Source organism: Notamacropus eugenii, chromosome 1, assembly GCF_028372415.1.
Source record: "Notamacropus eugenii isolate mMacEug1 chromosome 1, mMacEug1.pri_v2, whole genome shotgun sequence".
NCBI classification, from domain to species: Eukaryota; Metazoa; Chordata; class Mammalia; order Diprotodontia; family Macropodidae; genus Notamacropus; species Notamacropus eugenii.
The window spans coordinates 162,358,890-162,378,773 of NC_092872.1; the positions used below are offsets into that span (position 1 = coordinate 162,358,890).

Sequence of the window (19,884 nt, forward strand, 5' to 3'; positions counted from 1 at the left end):
AAATGGAAATCTACAGTATCTCTATGAGTGTAAAATGTACTAGGTGCCGGATGTGGTAACATTAAAGATTATATGATATTATTCAGTGCTTAAGAGTTTTATAGTGTGGTTTCATAAACTGTGGCATTGCTACAGTATAGGCAGTGTGCCATAGTAGCTAGAGAGCTGGCCTTGGAACCAAGAAGACCAGAATTCAAGTCCTCCTCTGACACATATTGGTTTTGTGACCCAACACAAGTCATTTACTTCTCTAGACAGCTCTCTAGGACTGTAAAATTGTAGAGAAAATGCCAGCAAGCATTGGTAGTGAGAGTTTCCCTATCTGGAGTTACCCGTATCAATGACATGGTAGGTACAAACCCTAAACCTATTATTATAGAAGCATTTCATATTTATCCTCTAAAACATGAACTCCCAATCTTAAAATGATGGTTTATATTTGTAGCAATTTCCCCCGAGGAAATCCAGAAACTTTACAAATGAAACTATATGTACCCCTAAAGATAGTTATACACTTTCTTACCTTAATAGTTGAGTAAATTAGAGAGGAAAATGAGTGTCACAAACCAATTAGTCACTGAGCAAAGGATATTTCAGTGGAGCCATTGAATCATGGAACTGGAAGAGAACTTCTATTCCAACTAACCCTGTTATCTTTCAGATGAGGAATCTCAGACCCAGAAAGGTAATGAGCTGACTCAATCTCCTGAATCAGAACTCAGTGTTCTCTGTTACACCATACCAACTCTCACATCTTGGAGACGTTTATCTTATTTCTCTTAACCAATCAATCATCACGTATTTATTACATGCTCTGTCCCAGAACTGTAATTGTGCAGGATACAAAAGAAAGCTAAGAAATGGTCCCTGCCCCCAAGGAGAATCTAATTGGTAATACTGGAAGCAGTATTAATATCTTTGAGAGTCTTCCAATTTGTTATTTCTTTCTTTTTTAAGAATACACTGTTACTGTAATAGAGACATCTGGAAGGAAAAAGAATATGTAATATTAACACTATTGGACCCTCATTCAGGTTATCATGATAGGTGTATGGGAGGACTATATTCCCAGTGTAAACATCATCATCTAATGTTACTAAAATGTATAAATTTATCTTAGGCTTTTTTAAAGCTTCTAAAGGTTAGCTAAGCGTTACTACCTGTGGTAGGTACTTCTGAGTTTGTTACAAAGGTAACTATAGATAACTTCCTTGAAATACTCCATCACTGTTCTCTTCTCATCATAGGATCATCTTGTACATTGTATCCATTCTGCTGCCAAATTAATCCTCCTCACTCAATTCAATAAACATTTATTAAGCATTACATCACTATGGAGATATTTGAAGCTATTGGAGTGGAAAAGCTTGCTAAACTAGAGGATATAGAGAAAGTAGAGAAAACGCCCATATTTAGGGGATGAGAGGAGGAATTGAAGCAAATAAAGCAAAGAGAAAGTGAGTGGTCAGAGATATAGAGGGAGAATCAAATATTTGAAGGGTTGTCCATGGAAGAAGAATTAACTCTGACTCCAGAAGGCAGATCTGGGAGCAAAGAGGAGAAATTAGAAAGAGCCAAATTTATGCATGAAATGAGGAAAATACTTTTTGCCCATGAGAGCACCTTGGATTTCAAATGGGAGGTACTGAGTTTCCGTTCACTTGGCTTCAAACCTTAAAGGCTTTCAGTATGCTACAGTGGGGATGCTTTTTTTCAGATATAGTCTGGAGTAGCTGGCTAGTAGGATGTCTTGCAACTCTGAAATTGTTCTTCGTTGAGACTGAAATATCACAGAGGTCAAGATGTGAGTGAGTTTCTAGAAGGGAGAGAAGATAGTCAATAGTATTAAAAGCTGCAGAGAGGTCAGAGAGTAAGAAGAGTTTTATTTTTATTTTAAAGAGATCTATATTTTGGTAATAAGGAGACCATTAATAACTTTGAACTAGCAGTTCAATGGAACAGAAGCACAATTGCAGGGGGTGACAGTTCAGCCCATGAAGGGATCTTCCATACCTTGTACTTCCCATAGTTTTGACAGGGAAGGAGAGAGAGAAAAATGAAGATGAGAACAAGACCTTGAGAGCTTATCAGGGTGAACAGTAGTTGTAGGATGGGAAGACAAACTTTTGTAAGCGGCAACAAACAATGAATGGTGGGCATTAAAGAGAGAAAATACCTGACAAAGCATGCTTCTGGAGGCCCCAGGAAAGAACAGACCATAGGACTCAAGAGAAGGAATTAAGAATTGCAATGGTGACCTCTTCATCATCGAAGGGTAGCTGTGTGTTAGAAAGGTTAGGTGAAATAAAAAAGCACTTTCAAGGTATAAAGAAGGGCATTTTACCATTATCTTTGCCTTTCTAGTAAAGCAAAAAACATGATTATCCACCAAGTGAGAGTTGGATTAGATTTTGAAAAGTCAAAATGGCAATATGTGATTGGGAGCTCATAGGAAAAGAATCAGAGGATCTCCTTCCTATAGAATGGGGGACCCAGATGAGGCCAGAAAGCATAAATTAGTTGTGGATCTAGTCATCGTGGTTTCATTACTTCCTTCCACAGTTCCCTTGGCAGTTCAAGAACAGGAATGGAAAAGGTGGGTGGTTGGGGTTATTGAGTGTTGTGAATGGCAGTATGATGCTATATGGTTGAAATTTCAAATGTATGATGGATATTCAATGGTGAAAGCAATGTTGAAATGGCAAAATAATGGATTAAGACTGGGTAGAGATATAAATGAAGCCAGAAGAGGGGAGACATACTATGAGAAAAGGGCCAAACAAGAGACCACAAAAATAAAGATTAGGGAGAAGAACAGATTTAGAAATGGGGGAGTTAGCAAGTTGGAAGGCAATGGATTGTGGTCAGACAATGTATATTCAAAATTTAAGATCTTGGAGGTTTTGAATGACTCGAAAGTATAAGATGTGGCCACCCTCAAAGATTGATGAAGTAGAGTGGGAAATTGAGTGACAGGGAGGCCTGGGTGTTAAATGTGTCCTTAGTGTAAATGCTCAAGTCATGATTATCCAAATAATATTGAACTCCCTGAGGATGACTGTAGGAAATGGAATATAGGGAAAGATTATAAGGCAAAAGTCATTGAGGAATGTGGAAAAGTACACAGAAGACTGGTATGGTAGTCCAGAGTTTAGAACCAGAATCATCTGAGACCTATCTACTCCAGTATTACTGACTTTTTTTTAACCACAATGTAGTGTGCACATGTATTTCCTTAGGTGGAAAACAGAATAAATTCTCCTACTTGGATGGAAGATGCAGAACAGACTTTTAAAATTTTCTAATGTTTCTTCTTAGAAAAATGAATTTGAGAAAATGAAAAACATGTTAATTTTTCTTTCATCTGATAAACCTATGAGATGCATTAGCGTGTTTTGAAATGCTGGTCCTTTGCAAGTAACACATTTAGCTGCCTCAGTTTTTGTAAGTGATGTTTAATCATTTATATAGATTATTACTATACCAGTATTTTAGTGTACAGTATAAATGTAAAATTGGTTAGTGCTATCATTTACTGTATTTAATGAGTCTATATTCATATATAAAGTATAATGTAATCTGAGCATACAGCATGGCAAAATGGATACTGCCACACAGTGTAGCAACAAAGCCAGAACATCCTGGGTTCAGAGTTACTTTGACAAGTAACCAGAGTTACTCTGGACAGGTCATTTAACCTCCCTGTTGACCTAGTCTAAAAACTGTCATATACAGAGAAGTCACAGGGTAAGCACTCACATAGTGGTCAGAAAAACTGATACAAGGAAGGACATTCTCAAGTTCTCTTCTAAGAACTCTGCAATTGACTGCATGACATGGAAGACATTGGCACAGGACTGCCCAGCGTGGCATACTCTCATCAGAGAAGGTGCTGTGCTCTATGAGCAAAGCAGAATTGAAGTACCTCAAAAGAAATGTGAGATGTCCAGATTTGCAGAATCCACCCCAGATGTTCACATGAACTATTTGTGCTCGACCTGTGACAGAGCATTCTGAGTTTACATTGGTCTGATCAGTCCCAGTCTAGATATGCACTAACTTGACTCTAACCTAGTGATGTCATCTTGGTCCTCTGAGAAGGAGTCACAACAACCTGACCCCATCAGTTCTCTAAGACTGCCAGATATAGAGAAGGTGCATTGGTAGAGTTGAGTTTTCTCATCTGGAAATTCCTTACATCAGTGAAATCAAAGGCCTGGTGTATATTGTTATATAATCTAGAGAGGTAGCAAGACCGTTTTAGAAGTTTTAGACCTGGAGAGATGAGGAACTATGTTCAGATCTTGCCTCTAACACTTAATAGCAGTGAGATCATAGTCACAATGTCTCAGGAAAACTCTTTACAATTATCTATTAGTTGAATATGTATGCTTCTTCAGAACAAAGACATTTTTGTCTTTGTATCCCAGTGGCTGGCTCTCTAGGAGTCGTTAATAAATGTTTATTGGATTTGATTGGATTATTGTTTTAGTAATTTGTCAGTCATGTCCAACTCTTCATGACCCCACTTGGAGTTTTCTTGGCAGAGATACCGGAGTGGTTTCCCATTTCCTTCTCATTTTACAGATGAAGAAACTGAGGCAAACACGGTTAAGTGACTGGCTCAGGGTCACATAGCTAGTAAGTGTCTGAGGCCAGATTTGAACTAGAAAGAAGAGTCTCCCTGACCCCAGGCCCAGCATTCTACCCACTGCACCACCTAAATTGGATTGACTCTCTATCTACTGAATAACAGGTTTTAGTTTACACTGGTGGATTCAGCTCTCTGATACACTGACATATATTACAAGTCTCTACTATGTAGATTATATACTACCATTTTATTGTATGTGTTAACATATTAATCAAAATCTGGAGACAATATATAGCATATGTTTAATTAATATACTGAATATACTAAATAGACTAGTATACAAAGTGTCCCAAAAAAATCTTAGTGTAATTTTAAGCTATTGAAATTAAACCATTTTTAAGAAAAAAAAAAAGCTGTTAAGGCTTTTAAAAACAACCATCAAAGATGCATTTATTAAGTCCTTACTTTGTCCCTGGCACTATGCTAGACATTAAGGATACAAATACAAATGTAAGACAGTTTCTACCCTCAGGAACTAACGTTCTTCTGAACTGGAGGGATACAAAAAGTTCTGAAATAAACAAATATAAAATACATACAAAATACTTACCAAATCATTGCAGAGGGTGAACAGAAAAAAGAAAAGAAAAGGCCTTTTCAAAGAAGTGGCATTTGAGCTTTAACCTTGGTGGAAGCTGGGCTCCCAAGAGCTAAAGGGAGTAATGAGAGCATTCTGGCTACGAGGAATAATGGGGGGAGGTGGGACATAAGCCAATTTGGCAGGAGCTGGAGTTTGGGAAGGTAAATAATGTTTTAATTGGTCTGGAAAGATAGGTTGGGGCTGGCATTTGTATTTTATTCTAGAGTCAAGGAGGTGATTGAAGCTTGTTTTGCAATCGAGTGACATGGTCTGAGCTGGACGCCCAGGAAGAATGTGTCACAAAATAAGAAAATGATGGAAGAATGGGAAGGCCAATGGATGCCCTCCATTTCCCTATAAACAACTATTCCAAAGTAAATCCCTAAGACCACTTTATGTTTTCAAAGAATGAAGGGTGAAATTGTGGAACTGATGGGAAAACATGCAGCTTCTTCCAAATGGGGTCTGTGCCAAACGGCTGGCAAATTGCTATTGTGGCTTCAGTTCATTAAAAAAACCCTCCAAAGAGACCCTGAGAACTACAGACCAATTTTCTAGCCATGTTATTTGTAATGAATTGATGCTAATCCTTGAACAATTTAAGTAGTCATAATTTTGAAGGAAAAGACAAATGGTGTCTAGAAAGAAATCAAGCCTGTGAGATTTCTTTGAGGTGTTGTTTTTTTTTTAACAAACTAGACCAAGAGTTCTTAATCTTTTTTGTGTGTCATGGAATTCTTTGACAACTTGGTGATCCTATCCAGTTTTTAAATGCATAAAATAAAATACATGGGATTAAAAGGAAATCAATTATATTGAAATACTTTTAACAGGAGTTATTTGCTTTTTTTTGTTTACAGACTTCAGGTTACAAACATCTGACTAGACAAAAAGGAAACCAGGAGTATAATATATTCAAATTGTCAAAATGACAGTTCCACACCAAAGACCCTTTGGAACACTAGTGACAAGAAAAGTTTACTAAACAAACTGGTTATTTTAATCTGCGTAGGAGATATTCTTCAGATTAGTCATCAGCCAGAGGACACTTCTTTGGAAATGAATTTTCTATATTCTGATCTGTTTGATGCTGAATTTGGAGCAAAGAGGTCCAAAGAAATGTCCTAGGTAAAGAAAACTAGCTTGCAGGTAGAGTGTCAGGAGTCTCTTACCCAGACTGCACTGGTTGAAAGCTGACAAGTGGGCAAAAGCTAGTACAAGGTAGGGGGGCAGCGGGGAAGAAGGTGGAGAAGATTCTATCCTGCATTGTCTGAGAAGCATGAGATTTGGTCCCTCTCAGTCCAGGCCAGGAGAAAAGTGAAGGGGCTAGGGCGAGGTAAAGAGCAGGCAGAACAGAGGCTCGTACAAGGTATGTAAGCCAAGGTTATTCGTTCATTCGACAAGCATTTATTAAGAACCTGTTACGTGTGACAGGCAGAGTGTGGGTGAATAAAAAGCCTGTCTCAGAATTAAGAAAATCTGGATTTCAGGACCAGCCTCTGGCACACATTATACCAGCTGTGTGTCCTCAGTCAGATCATTTAACCTCTCATTGTTCCAGGAAACTTTCCGAGGCTATAAATTGCTGAGCAGTTGCTAGTTTCAATTGATTGAGGGAGTTTTCCTCACCAGGAGCTTCTTAAACCAGGGATCAGCAAAGAACTGCCTGCTGGGCCAACTGTAGCCCATTGCCTGCTTTTGTACAGGCCCCGGAGCTAAGAATGCTTTTTTTACATTTTCAAATTTATTTGAAAATATAAAAAACATTCTTAGCTCGAGGCTGTTCAGGTGGTCCGGATTTGGCCCTCAGATGTAATTTGTTCACTCTTGCGTCAAACTAATGAAAACCCAGATCTGGGCCTCACCCAAGTGAGAGAGGGGGCAGTTTGCAAGGCATCACACAGCTGCATGAGATACCAAGACTTCTCACTGTTCCTGCTCTCATGAAGTTTACAATCTAGGTAACACTGGAAAAGCAAGCAGAAGCCCTAGTGTAGATCCCAGAGCAAACAGAATCTTCTATCAGTATAGGCCAATTATAATTTAAAGGTTAGGTTGTGTGGCAGGAGCCAGACTAGAGGCAGAAACAATCTCAGCCTGGGCTTCTAAATGTCAACTATATCCCAGAATTGTAGAGCACTGGGCCCAGAGTCAGGAAGACCTCCATTTCAGTCCTGCCTCCGATGTTTACTAGCTGTGTGTGCCTGGGTAAGTCTCTTAACTTTGGGGGGCTGCATTTTCCCCCTCTGTAAAATCCTTCATCCTCTTTTCTCTGGGTTTCATCTAAATCAGGGGAAATCTTTCTAGGACGAGTGGGAGAGCAAGGGAGCGTCCCTGAGGTGATCGTAATAAGAGCTCACATTTGTACAACTTGGCAATCTGCAAAGTGATTTACATGCATTTGCACACTGAACGTCTTGTTTTCCCTGGGGCAGACACTGGAATTTAGGGAACCCAAAGCCCCAAATGTGACTGAGGGGAAATGGAAGATCCTGAGAACTGCTGAGGTCTAAGTCTGAGTCTTAGTTCCTGTAGAGGTCAGAGTATATTTCTCCTTGAACTGAGACATTTCATCCTGTTCATTTAGTGAATACCAATTTTTCCCTTTGAAGTTAGGAGAGAAAAACATTTCAGATGGGAAGATACCACGAGAATAAAGACATGTGCAAAACCCTGGAACCCTCAGCATCTGCTGGCTTCCTTCTCTCCAACTAAACTCTGTCCTCCCCATGAATTCTTTATAGGATAAGTCTGTTTTTGCAGATGAAGAAAGGACTAGAATTTTAGTCCCTCACCTAAGGCTGTGTAATGGCAGAACTCGTCCTTCCTGGGTCTCCTGAGCTCTGCTCCTTCCGCTAGATCTCAGGTTGTGTGAGGAGGTGATGGTGGAGTTGGGAATGAGACAACAATTTATCTGTGTTGTCATCCATTAATGCTAATGCATCTATTCCCTCCCATTAACAAAGAGGTTAGAATTAGTGTGTTAAAGGAATATCACACCAAGCAAATGGTGTTAATTGATTGATCTTGGGAGTGGGGGAGATCACTGGAGTGCTATTTGGCAAACCAGGCTTCAGTTTGTCTAAGTATGCCATAGCTTTCTGAATATACATGAATATCATTATTCATAGCTGTAGCTCTGTAGCTCTACAAAGCCAGTGATTTCGAATCTTAAGCAACAGTTACAAAATTTAGACATGGCAATCTCAAATCTGTCTTTAGGGGGTTCTTTTCATTTGGAAAAACCCCAGCCTTTGTCAAACACGTCTAAAATACACCTTATTTGTTTGGGGGTTTTTTGGGGGGGGGGGTTGTGTTTTTTTGCTTTAAGCTGCCATGAGAGCCTGTCAGTTTCTGTCATGAAAGGTTGAATGGGAACACAATGGAAGCTGCATTCAGAGCCTGTCCCTGTAGCCTGGTTGGAAATGTGAACAGTTTGACCAGTGATATTTCAAACCTAGCAAAACACGTCTTGCATTTTCCAAATACAGAGGCTGAACTAAACGCTAGTTTCGTTACCTGTTTCGCAGAGTGCAGGTTCCAAAGCTCTCTGAATGTCTGCCTCTGAATCAAACCAGCTGGAGACCAGCTTCATAAACAGAACTGCCTTCCCTCACTTCTAGACTGCACATTTCTTCCCTTTCAGTCCTGAATATTAACTGCAGCCAAAAATTAAAATAGCATTTCATCCTGTGTGGCCTTCATCAGATGAGACCAATGGGTCTGATAGAAGCATGAGAGAAATATTTAAACTGGGTGAAAACACACAAATTTTAAACAAATTTTAAGTTTTAAAAATTTTATACTCATCAGGAAAAATAAAATAAAATACAAATATAAGCTAAAGAGTAAGCTATTTCATAAAACCCTTAGGTTTCAGCAGGGTAGAATCAAATGAATTAGCAATACATGAAGAAGCAAAAAAAAAAAAAAAATTTTGTTCTGAATCTCCTGTCTGGATCTTTCTAAAGTACTACTAGTCTGACTTTGTTTTCTTTATCTTTCCTTCTTTTTAAAAATATTATTATAGCTAACTCTATTCCACAAAAGTTTATTAATTACCTATTATGTGCAAGGAGGGTACTGGGCTGGGTGCTGAATATTTTTATTAAAAAGTCCCCATTCTCAAGATGTTTATATTCTACCACAGTCAATACATATTCAGTTCTGGTACATCTTCCCACACTTCCTTTTATGCATCATTTTATTACTTTGGAAATATAACATAATTTATTCTACCATTCTCCAATTTTGTATATACAAGTGCCTTCTAGGTTTTTGTTTTTACAAATAGAGCATCTGTGAATAATTTTAAACAAAATAGATCTATTTTTCTTTTATCATATTTTTAGAATAAAATTTTAGCAATGGAATTTCTGCATTCAGTCAGTTTTGTGACACAATATTGCAGAATAATTTTTTGATGGACAGACAAACTGGCTTGAGGTAAAGGTGAATGAGGTGAGTGGGGCTGGAAAAAGGAGCCGAGGAATCACTTTGTCCAAAATCATTTGTCCTCTTCTCTTTACTTATGCTTCACCCTGAAGAACATTTTTTTAATTACATATGTATGTATGTATGCATTCATGCATGTATTGTGTGTATATAAAGTATATGTGAATGTATACTTTGCGTGTAAAGTAAATGTGAAAATATACTTTGTATATAGTGTATGTCAATATATTTATGTAAATATATACGTGTGTGTGGAGAGAGAGAGAGAGACAGAGACAGAGAGAGACAGAGAGACAGAGAGACAGAGAGAGAGAGCCTGGCTTTACGAACATTATTGCATCTGGTCTTCAAACAATCCTGGTAGAATAAGTATTAGCTCCATTTTATAGATGAGGAAAATGAGGTTCAGAGAAATCAAATGAATTGTGCCCATAGATGATAAGGATAGCCTTATACCCATAACCTGTGCCTTCCAATGTCATAGAAAGACTCCATTTTTTTGTTGTTTTAAATTTTAAGGAACCCAGTTTTAGCAGTTGGTATGTTGGCTATGCCAAGTGTAGTAATGGTCATACATTACTGGGCACTGTCTGTGTCTCTTGTTTAGTGGGTGCTGTACCTAGAGAGTTGTTTTCTGCACAGCGAAATCTTGCCTTTGTCAGGCCTGCACAGTATCGTAGTAAGCCACAATTACTAAACTGGATTTGATTCCACAGCCAAATAATCAGTAAGAAGCTAGGTTATTGACAGTGAGGTTAGAGGTTGCCAGGTCACACAGCTCAACTTTTAGTTAGCCAGTGGGGGCAGGGGAAAGACTGTAGTTTGTTTATTGTATAGACTCCCAGAGGATCACACTGCCCTTGGGGATATCTTTGAGGTTGGGTCCTTTCCAGCATATTTGGTTAATGTGCGAGGAGAGAATGGAGGAGGGGCTGGAGAAACCAGGGGGGGCCGGGGCTGCGCCCCTTCTCTGAGCCAGACCTCTCCTCTCACTCCCTCTTTCCTATGCCTGTAGAACATGGGATGGATTCCTCCCTCCGCCCCTTCCAGCCTCCCACCCTGGGGCCTGTATGGCTGCTTTCTACGCTGTGTAACAGGAGTGCTAGGAGGCGGGGCACCAGCTCCTAATGGGTGGAGGCTCGGGGAAAGGAAGAGCCCTGTAGACATTGGAAGGGAATCGAAATGATTGATGGTGGTTTGGGCTGTTGGGGAAGGGGGAGTGAAAGGGGAGGGATGAAGTGAGGGGGAGAGGAGGAGACGGCGAGGAGGGGTGGAGAAAGGGGGAGGGAAGAAGGAGGAGGAAAGGGGGAGAAAAGCTCCGATCTTTCAGTACTGGCTGAGGTGGACTGGAGCCTCCTCGGCTTACTGCTCCTGCTGGAGGAGCAAGGCTTGGCTTTTTTCTGCTGAGTGACTTATTTTTCCTTTTCCTTTTTTTTCCTCTTTTCTTTTTCTTTTTTTTTCTTTCTTTTTTTTTTTTTTTACAAAAGCTCTTCTTCCAGGGAGAGGATAGTGGTAAAAGACCGAGCTGGATGGATGGGTATGGGGAGAGGGGCAGCACCTACAGCCCTGGGAATCTTGCAGACCCTCGCTGTCTTTCTCTGCATCTTCCCTGCAGGTAAGAAGAACTCTTGCTGGATGGGAGCCCAGGGGAGTGAGCTCGTTTCCAGGGCCATCCTGCAGCAGTCTGCCACATGTTTGAAGGCTAGTTAGCTGGTGGAGCTTACGCTTTCTAAACACTCCAGTAGTTTTCCTTCTCCCTTAGTCTTTGTTTCTCCACATTTCTCTGCTGCATGTCTTTCCCACACTGCTTACACATGAGACATTCGGAGAAGGAAATAGCCGATCCTCTTATGGACATAGCCCTGCTATTGTAAGATGTGGGAAGGCAACTCTCCCTGACTGAGACCAGGGCTGGTGCACTGAGAAGAGTAACGATCTTTGGGTGATGTCTGGAGAAACTGGGTTTTAATCGTGACAGAAATGAGAAAATGGACGATCTAATATTTTCTATCTCAGTTTTGAAAGTGAGCTTGTGGTTTGGAAGTTCCCGCGATTGGGCGGGGAGGGGGAAGCTTTATAATCACTAGAAAATAAAGAGGCATATACCGATTAACTCTTTGTTTTCTTGACTCATCTTTGCCTTGAAACTTTGGTCTGAATGGAGGAGGAGATTTTAAGTGTGCATTCCCTCCGTGAGGTACTCACTCTTCCATTCAAATCAGAAAACTCTGGGGATGCCTCTCCCTCTAGAGATAGATGGCACAGGTCTGCGGTAGGCACCTTAGATTGTTTTCTTGGTGTGCTCTTACCCGTGCCCCAGGACCCCCGTCAGACCGCACACCTCAGTGCCCTTGCATTGCATCCTCCCCTCACGCACACTTGGCCATTCAGGGAGGTTACAGACTCAGCTAAAAACAGGCTAATCTTTTTGTTTGATAACATTTAGAGTTGCCCCTGTTTGTTTTTATTGTGTCAGAAAAGGAGAGAATTTCAGAATTAAAGCTGAAAAAGCCCATCTGTTTCCAATGAATCCCCCATAGTTTTTCACAATGTTTTTGGCAGATCCCTGCCTTCAAATTCCTCCGAGCCCTGAGCTCTTGTTTTTGTTGGGGGAAGGGAGACCAACTCCACAGAGGGGGATTTGTTCCTTCCAAAACTCTCCGGTTTCTTTACCGCTTTTTTTTCCTTTGAGAAAAAAAAAAAGCACGAAACTTAAATCCCATAGTCTGTTTTCTTTTTAATGTTTCATAAAACTTTATTTCATTTTTGCCACATGTTGTTCAGAGCTTGAGCACCCCAGCTAAACTTTTTTAATGCCCTTTTCTTTCTTGCTAAAAATACAAACAGAAAGCATTGGCATCCAAATATAGGGGCTGTGCAGATTCCTTGTGATATTTTGGTTCTTGTTTCTTTACCTACCTCCCACCCCCCAAAAAGAAGTTTTCTTAAGAGCTTTTGAGGTCAGATGCATTTCTAAGCAACATAACTGCTTCCTACTGACTGCTTCAAGATCAGAGTTAAACACTGTACAAGAAAGAACTTGATATTAGGCTCTTGGGTTTTTTGTTTTGTTTTGGTTTGTTTTTCTCCTCATCAGCCAAATATGTTTCAAGGAACTGGCAAAACTGGGAAATCCAGACTCTTTGTAGCTAGCTGGTCACAGTATTGCACACTCCATGTGCTTCTGCTCAAGTGGGGGTTGGGGATATGGGAGTGTAATCAGTACACCCCACTCCACCCACCCCTATTCTCTTCATTCGCCTTGGACTCATACAACAGATGTGCCCCCCTTAGAGGTGGCACAAGACTGAGATGCAGTTTCAACCTATTTCCTAAAGCCAGACTCATTTAAGAAAGCTTGGCTATATATAAATCCCTGCATGGACCCAATTTTGGAAGTCAGTGCCCCAAAGTAGCTTCTGCCCCCACCCCGCCAATTCCTCTGTATTCCTTGTTGAATAAATCAATGCCCTGTTCTCTAAGGATCTGGATGGTCCTCTTTTTCTGAGGGCACGATTCCCCCCAGCCGCACCCCAGGGTCTCCGAAAAGAAAGTAATCTAGTTCCCTGCCAAGAGATGAGAAAGATGGTCAGCTCATTTTTTTTTAAGTGCTCCTTTCTCAGAAGTAGAAGTTTGTAGTTCACAAGCATCTGGGCAGTTTAGTCTCGATAAAGATCCAGCCCACGGGTAGTTTATCAGATAGCTTGATAAATGGCTTTTGTCTCTTAGCTGCAGTGGGGGATGTGATCTCAGCCCTAAGCTGAAATTGAGAAGGGGGCTTAGAGGCTGTTAAAACAACACCTTCCAAACTCTTAAAGTGACAGCACTTATTAAGGTCCTGGTCAAGGAGCTAGTGAAAGGTGGCACAATGTTTTGTGGCTGTGGCAATACTTTTGTATGGAGTAAGAGAGAGTGGGGTTTTCTTTATGTTGGTAGAAGGTAATAGAGAAATTTCTGATTTTTAAGTTGGTTTTATCATTGTTCTGAAACATACTGTTTCCCTTATGTTCCAAGATTAATAACTAAAACCTGGGAAATATTACAGCTAGCTTTTCTGTTCCTTTCCTGTAGTTTTTGTTTTTTAATTTTTCCCTTTATTTGAGGCCTTTAACAACTGCAGAAAGCCCAAAGTGCCCACGTTGCTGATGACTGAGCTGTGGCGATCTAAAAACTAAATAACCCGGGGGTTCTGAATTTCCTTATCAGGTGACCTTGGTCCAAAGACTGATTTATTTAATGAGGGGACTTGGGTGGCTAATTTCCGGCACAAAAAAGACAAAGTTTCTTATTCTTAGCATTGTTCTACCTCTTTGGCTTAGGGGAGGGCAGGGTTTGGAATTGTGTCAGGAAGACTACAGGTCCAGAGTTTGAAGCCTGAGGGGAGAAGAGCTGGGCTTTGAAAGATTGAGTTTCCTGAAGGCCCAGTGAACCAAGCACAAACCTATATACTCCCCCACCCCAGTCCTTCATGTAGTTGTGTCTTCTGCCCTTCTACTACTGTGACCCTAAGGTAGAAGCTCAGACAAATGCGGCCAAGGGCTAAAAGAACAAGTTTGAATGGTTTAATAAATGTATATGAATGCAAGAGTTAGACTCAAAGGTGTACAAATTACATGGGACGTAGCTGGGTGGATAAAGATGTCTTGGCTTCCACCCATACTAGAACATGTTAGCCTTATCCAGCACCAGTGTCCCCTTCTTTCATTAAGAGTTAGTTTTCCTTAATAACAGGTTCTCATATTTTAAATTTGAGAGGTAAAATGTTCTAGTGGCTAGGGGGACAGCCTTAAAGTCAGGAAGACCTAGCACTTCCAACTCTGCTACATGCTGGCTTCATGATCCTAGGCACATCACTTAACCTCTCAAGGCTCCAGACCAGCAAACAACAATTTACACAGAAGGAGCTGACCAGTATTGACTGAAAGAGAACAGGATATGGGAGTTAAAGCACAGGTCCTGTCACTGTCTCTAAGTTTTAAAAACTAACATGACCTTTACATTAAGGAATAGAAGTTTAGTACAGGAATTTAGTGAGTATTGGTACGATCCATATTCTTGGATCCATGTTTAATCCTTTACACTGTATAGTGGTCTTCAATTCCCCTCTGCCCTCTCAGCTCCAAGTATTTTAGAAATGTTAGTCTTCCTTGGGGAAGCTGAGGCACACTGAAGCATAGCTTTTCTATGGTATCACCACTGGATTTGTTCTGATTAGTCCCAGTAGACAGAACTAGGACTGGTAGGGTAAAAGTTAAAAGACCTAGTCTCATTATAGAGAATGACATCCTTAACAATTAGAGCTGTCCAGATATGGAACGAGCTGCCTTGGGAGGTAAGTCATTTCACGTCTGGAGCTCCTCAAGTACAGGCTGGTGGGCCACTAACTTATCAAAGGGGTGTTGGAAAGGGGAATCACATCAGACAAGAACTGAATTCGATGGCCTCTGGATTCCAACTCTGAGATGCTAGGATAGTCCTACAAACCAGAAATGACTATGTACTCCAAAAGACCTACTCACCAAATCACTGTTGCCCCAGAAGGAGTTTGTTTATATAGCAAAGGGGTAGTATTAAATTATGTCCAATTGCAAAACCAGATGTTCAAAACACAAACAGAAGAGCAACCTTTTTCCTATGCAACTCAAACTCCCAGAAGCATAGCCATAGTAATACTTTGTACCATACTGCCAGCTCCATAGGCTTGCAGGGGGTATAATAACAAATTTCTGCAGACAGTACTTTGATATACTCAGGACCTAATAGTGGGGTCAGACAGAGAGGTTTTGACTATAAGGATGTTGCAATCTCTTTAACTGTTGTAAGGGTTGTGGGATTGAGTTGCAGTATGAAACGAGTGGGCACAAAAGTAGAAACCCAAGTAAATGGTGTGTCTGGGAAAGTGGGATGGATATTGAAGCAGAGAACAGTCATCAGCGAATGATTCTGAGTACCTCAGATGTGGTAAGCATTCTAACAGATGGTATAAACTCAACAGGTCCAAAAGGGAACTGATTATCATCATCCATCTTGCAATACTCTGAAGTTTCTGAATCCCAGCCACCTTGTTTCTGCCTTTGTCAGTGTTGCTACCTCCGCCTGAAAGGCAGAGTTCTTTCTCTTTATCCAAATTGTACGTTTCACTTAAAGCCCAGCTAAAGTCTCAACTCCTGCCTATAGCCTTCTTGAATTGTCATGCTTATAATTAGTCACTAAATTAATCTCTAATTGCTTAACATAGTTTTGAACTCACAGTCCAAATTGAAGACAAAATGTTGAAGACAAAGCATGTTTTACACTTTAACAGAGCAGGCACAAAATAGACAAATTTCAGAGGAAGATAAACTAACAGTGAATTGATTTGGAATTATAAGACATCTAACACTGAGAATAGGTAAGAAATTATAATAGGTGGGGGGATGGGGAAATGCATAGAAGGGGAGAAGAGGGATTTAGGACATTTTCCTGGGATTTAGCTTCCTAGTACCTTCCTGCCCCAAAGCCACAGTTTGGCCTTGTGGCACAAAAAGGAAGATTTCCCTCATAGATGAGCCTGTACCCAATCTGGCAAGAATGTATTGTGCAAATTTGTCTCAATCAGATTTAGGTTCTTTGAGTTTTGTTTATTCTTTCTCTGCACCATTTGGTCCATTATTAAAATGTCCAAAATGCTTATTAAAATAATATGTCTCCCTTCATGCCCCTGAGAGAAACAAAGGCATTATTGACCTTTCTGCTGAGCGGTGTTACCCTAAATGCCTGCCACATAGTAGGCCTTACTAAATGTTCAAGGGCTTGATGCTTGATTGACCTTGTATACAATGAATTCTGAGTATTGCAGCAGCGTTGCAGGTGTCTGCTACTTTTCTGTCATATACAGTTGGGAAAGAAAAGGAAAATATAGGTCAAAGGATGCCAATTCAAATGACTTTAAAAATGATACAACTAAGCAAAGGAGCCCCAAATTCCCACGTGCCTACTTAGGGTTGAAGATTTGTAGGGGAGTGCCTTGATCCCTCTTTAAAGTAGTCCTCTGTGAAAATGTTACTAATATTACCTGCCCGTGAGTTTTTTGAACAGTCTAGAAACCTGAAAATCACCTTTCTCCCCTCAGATGTTCTTGATAGAATAGAAGGGTGGTTCTATCACCTATCATCTTCACAGATGCCCTGAGTTCACATCCACCCCTCAGACAAGCTCTAGCTCCAGCTTTGGGTTCCCAGTGTTGAGAGGACATTTTTTGGACAATCCTAGGCTCTGCTCTTAGTTGAGCTTCTTTGCCTCCCTGCATTCCTCCCCCCGACCCGCACCCCAACCCCGACTGTTTGGCCGATTTGGAAAGCTGTATTCCCTTTTATTCCACTTAGGATATCATTTCTTCCAATGATTTGTCTTGTGGTAGCCAGAGCACAACAATGTCTGGGAATCCAGGCTGAGAGGTGGTTGGTCTCCAGAGTATTGGATGGGTTTGATGGATGGGGTTGTTTGGTCGTGCCTTGTCATGTTAAATGGTATTCAGCCTATTCTGCATGCTCTCATTAGGGAGCCACACAGCAAAAATTTAACCCTCCTTTATCCCTATCTGGTCCCATCCCCCAACCTCTTGAATAAGATTCACCAAGAAAAACCATCCTCTTTTTCCCCCCTCTCCTTTAGGCCAGTTGTTAAGAACTCTGAAAACCCCAAATGGAATCACTGTGGTGTCAGAAATCATTAGCAGTGTTGATTCTCAGCCAGGAGGTGGGGAAGGTAGAGTTGATAAAGATTGGGTTTGTGATAACCAAAGAAGGCAGGGTCTGCTACACCTAGTCAGCACTGAGAAAGAAAATGTTCATTCAGTCTTCTGGTTGTGTTTCTTTTTAGACCTGATGTCAAACAAGTTATAGGAACTCACTGCCAAGATGGTGGACAACAAAAGTTTCTTGAAAGTTTTACTTTAGTGTACGCAGAGCCTGAGGAATAAGAACCGCAAAGGGTCCTTAGGGCCAACCCATCAACAGTCTTTGACTTTCAGTATAACTTTCAGATAGATCCACTGAGGTTAGGAATTGAGAACAGGGAATAGGAGAAAAAAGTTTGTTTCCCTGGCTATCTACCCTACTTCCAGCCTGCCTGGATATCAAGTAGGTGAGACCCAAAGACCTAGAGTCAGGAGCCCTTGCTCTGAATTCTGCCTCTGTCATTTTACTAGCTATATGATCACAAAGAAGGGATTTATCTGCACAGTATCTCAGTTTCCTCCTCCAAAAAAATTAGGATAATAATCCTTATATTACTTCTGGGAGACTTGGTGAGGAAGGCACTTTGCCAGTCTTAAACGTCAATGTAAGCGTGAGTTTTTGTTATGATAATTTGGCTCCTAAGGCCCTAGGGCCTTATTGGGTGTATTGGGAAAGATTCATTCTTCCTTGTTCCATTTAAAGTATCATTTCTTGCAATGGCTTGCCATTTTTAGTAGCCTGCACAAAATAACTTGAAGAATATTAAACTATGAGACCCATAAAACCCACCTATCTTAGTCCCTTTTTTATTTCCAGTCTAAACTGGAATTCAGTTTAGAAAAGTTTTCAGCCACTCTGTAATCCATTATTACTAGAGGTGACTGCTCTTAATATAGCATTTGCTGGGAAAAGGAAATCCAGATCAACATCACTATGATCATGTCACTTCTTACATGAAAAAATCTTCAATAGCTCCCCAGTACCTACCAAATAAAACCCAAATTCCTTACCAGCATTCAGTCCTTTTCCAGTCTGACCTCAATCTACCTTTCCCCCCTTATTTCCCACTGCTTGTTCTAGTCATTGTGCAAGAATATTTATTCTTACCTTTCAGCTTTGGCTCATTCTGCTTCCTTTCCGTCTTTTGAAAATTTCCTCATCCCTATCTCCTTCTCTAGGATGCTTTCACTGAATAACCCAACTAAATATGCTTCTTCTTTCTCTACATGCTGTGAACACATAGTTTATTACCAGTGAGGTGTCACTTAACCTTATTTTTGTTATTATTTTGTAAACTCACCAAGGACAGAGACCATATTTTGTATGACTGCATTCTGAACGCTGCTTTGTCATAGTAGGCACTCAGCAAATATTTGTTGATTGATTGGAAAAAGAAGCTGCTTTAGAATGGGTTCAGGTTAGGTGAAAAGAATTTGCATTCTGAGGTTTGTGTTCAAAATGTATTCTGCCACTTTAAGAGAGGCAGGTTTCTTTCTCTCCCCTCATTACCTCCCCCTAACATGCAACTGAAACCAGATCTAATCCCTTTGCACATGGGTAATTTATTGGTCTATTGGGCTTTTCTTGATGGCAAATTGCATTGTCTTTATTCCTGAGCTGAGGCTCTGGAGTAGCTTTTGGAATTCCTAAGACTCCTTTCTCAGAGTTGATCTTTCACACCCCCTCTGTGCACAGTGAAATAAGTTTTATTGGGCTTCTTTGTTATGCAGACAAGGCAGTAATAATCAGGCCATTATTGCCAAAGATTGTGCTTGATTAGCAGTTCAAAGGAGATCTCTGAAAGCAGCTCTTGCTGCAGTGATGAACAAATATTTTCATCATGACTCAGTCAGTATAACCAGCTTTCTGAGGACCCCTTCTTCCACTGATTTCTGTTTCTGAAAGGTATTTGGTAACTATTTAAAGAATTAATTATTCACTTATATTATATCATCCATCCCTGCTATCATCCCACTAACTTAGAAAGGCAGTTTAAGTCCTATTTGCACCTAAATGAGAGAAGTAAAACATTAATTCACATGAAGGTTATGTAGTCTATTCATTTGTTATACACATATTCATAGCACGCTTTCACACATACAGCTTGAAATGCATGCACCAAGACTTTTAGGACATCTTGTGGGTAAAAAAAAGCAATGGAGTTTCCTCTAAGACTAATCAGCTAAGGAAATATCAGGGTGAGATGGGGGTTGGAAATGTCAGCCTGCTGTTTGCCTGCTTGTTAGGGAAGAGCACTTACCCAACTGGCCAGAATATAGGCTGCCAGATAGAAGCTATTTCCCTAAAATGAGATCTTTTTGAAAGATCTCTCTCTCTCTTTCTCTGTCTCTGTCTCTGTCTCTCTCTCTCTCTCTTTCTCTCTCTCTTTCTCTGTCTCTCTCTCTGTCTCTCTCACACACACACACACTAGATGCAAAATTTTTTATGTAAATATGTTGTCAGTTTTTAAAATTTCT

The 19,884-nt window shown here is 40.4% G+C and overlaps 1 protein-coding gene across 1 annotated transcript in view; it reads left to right on the forward strand.

Annotated features, from left to right (window-relative positions):
- RGMA (repulsive guidance molecule BMP co-receptor a) overlaps window positions 1–19,884 on the forward strand; it is a 47,921-nt gene that overhangs the window by 9,394 nt on the left and 18,643 nt on the right. The window contains exon 2 of the mRNA XM_072617340.1: window positions 11,177–11,304. Within this exon, the coding sequence (XP_072473441.1) occupies window positions 11,177–11,304 (128 nt within the window). The remainder of the gene's footprint in view (window positions 1–11,176; window positions 11,305–19,884) is intronic.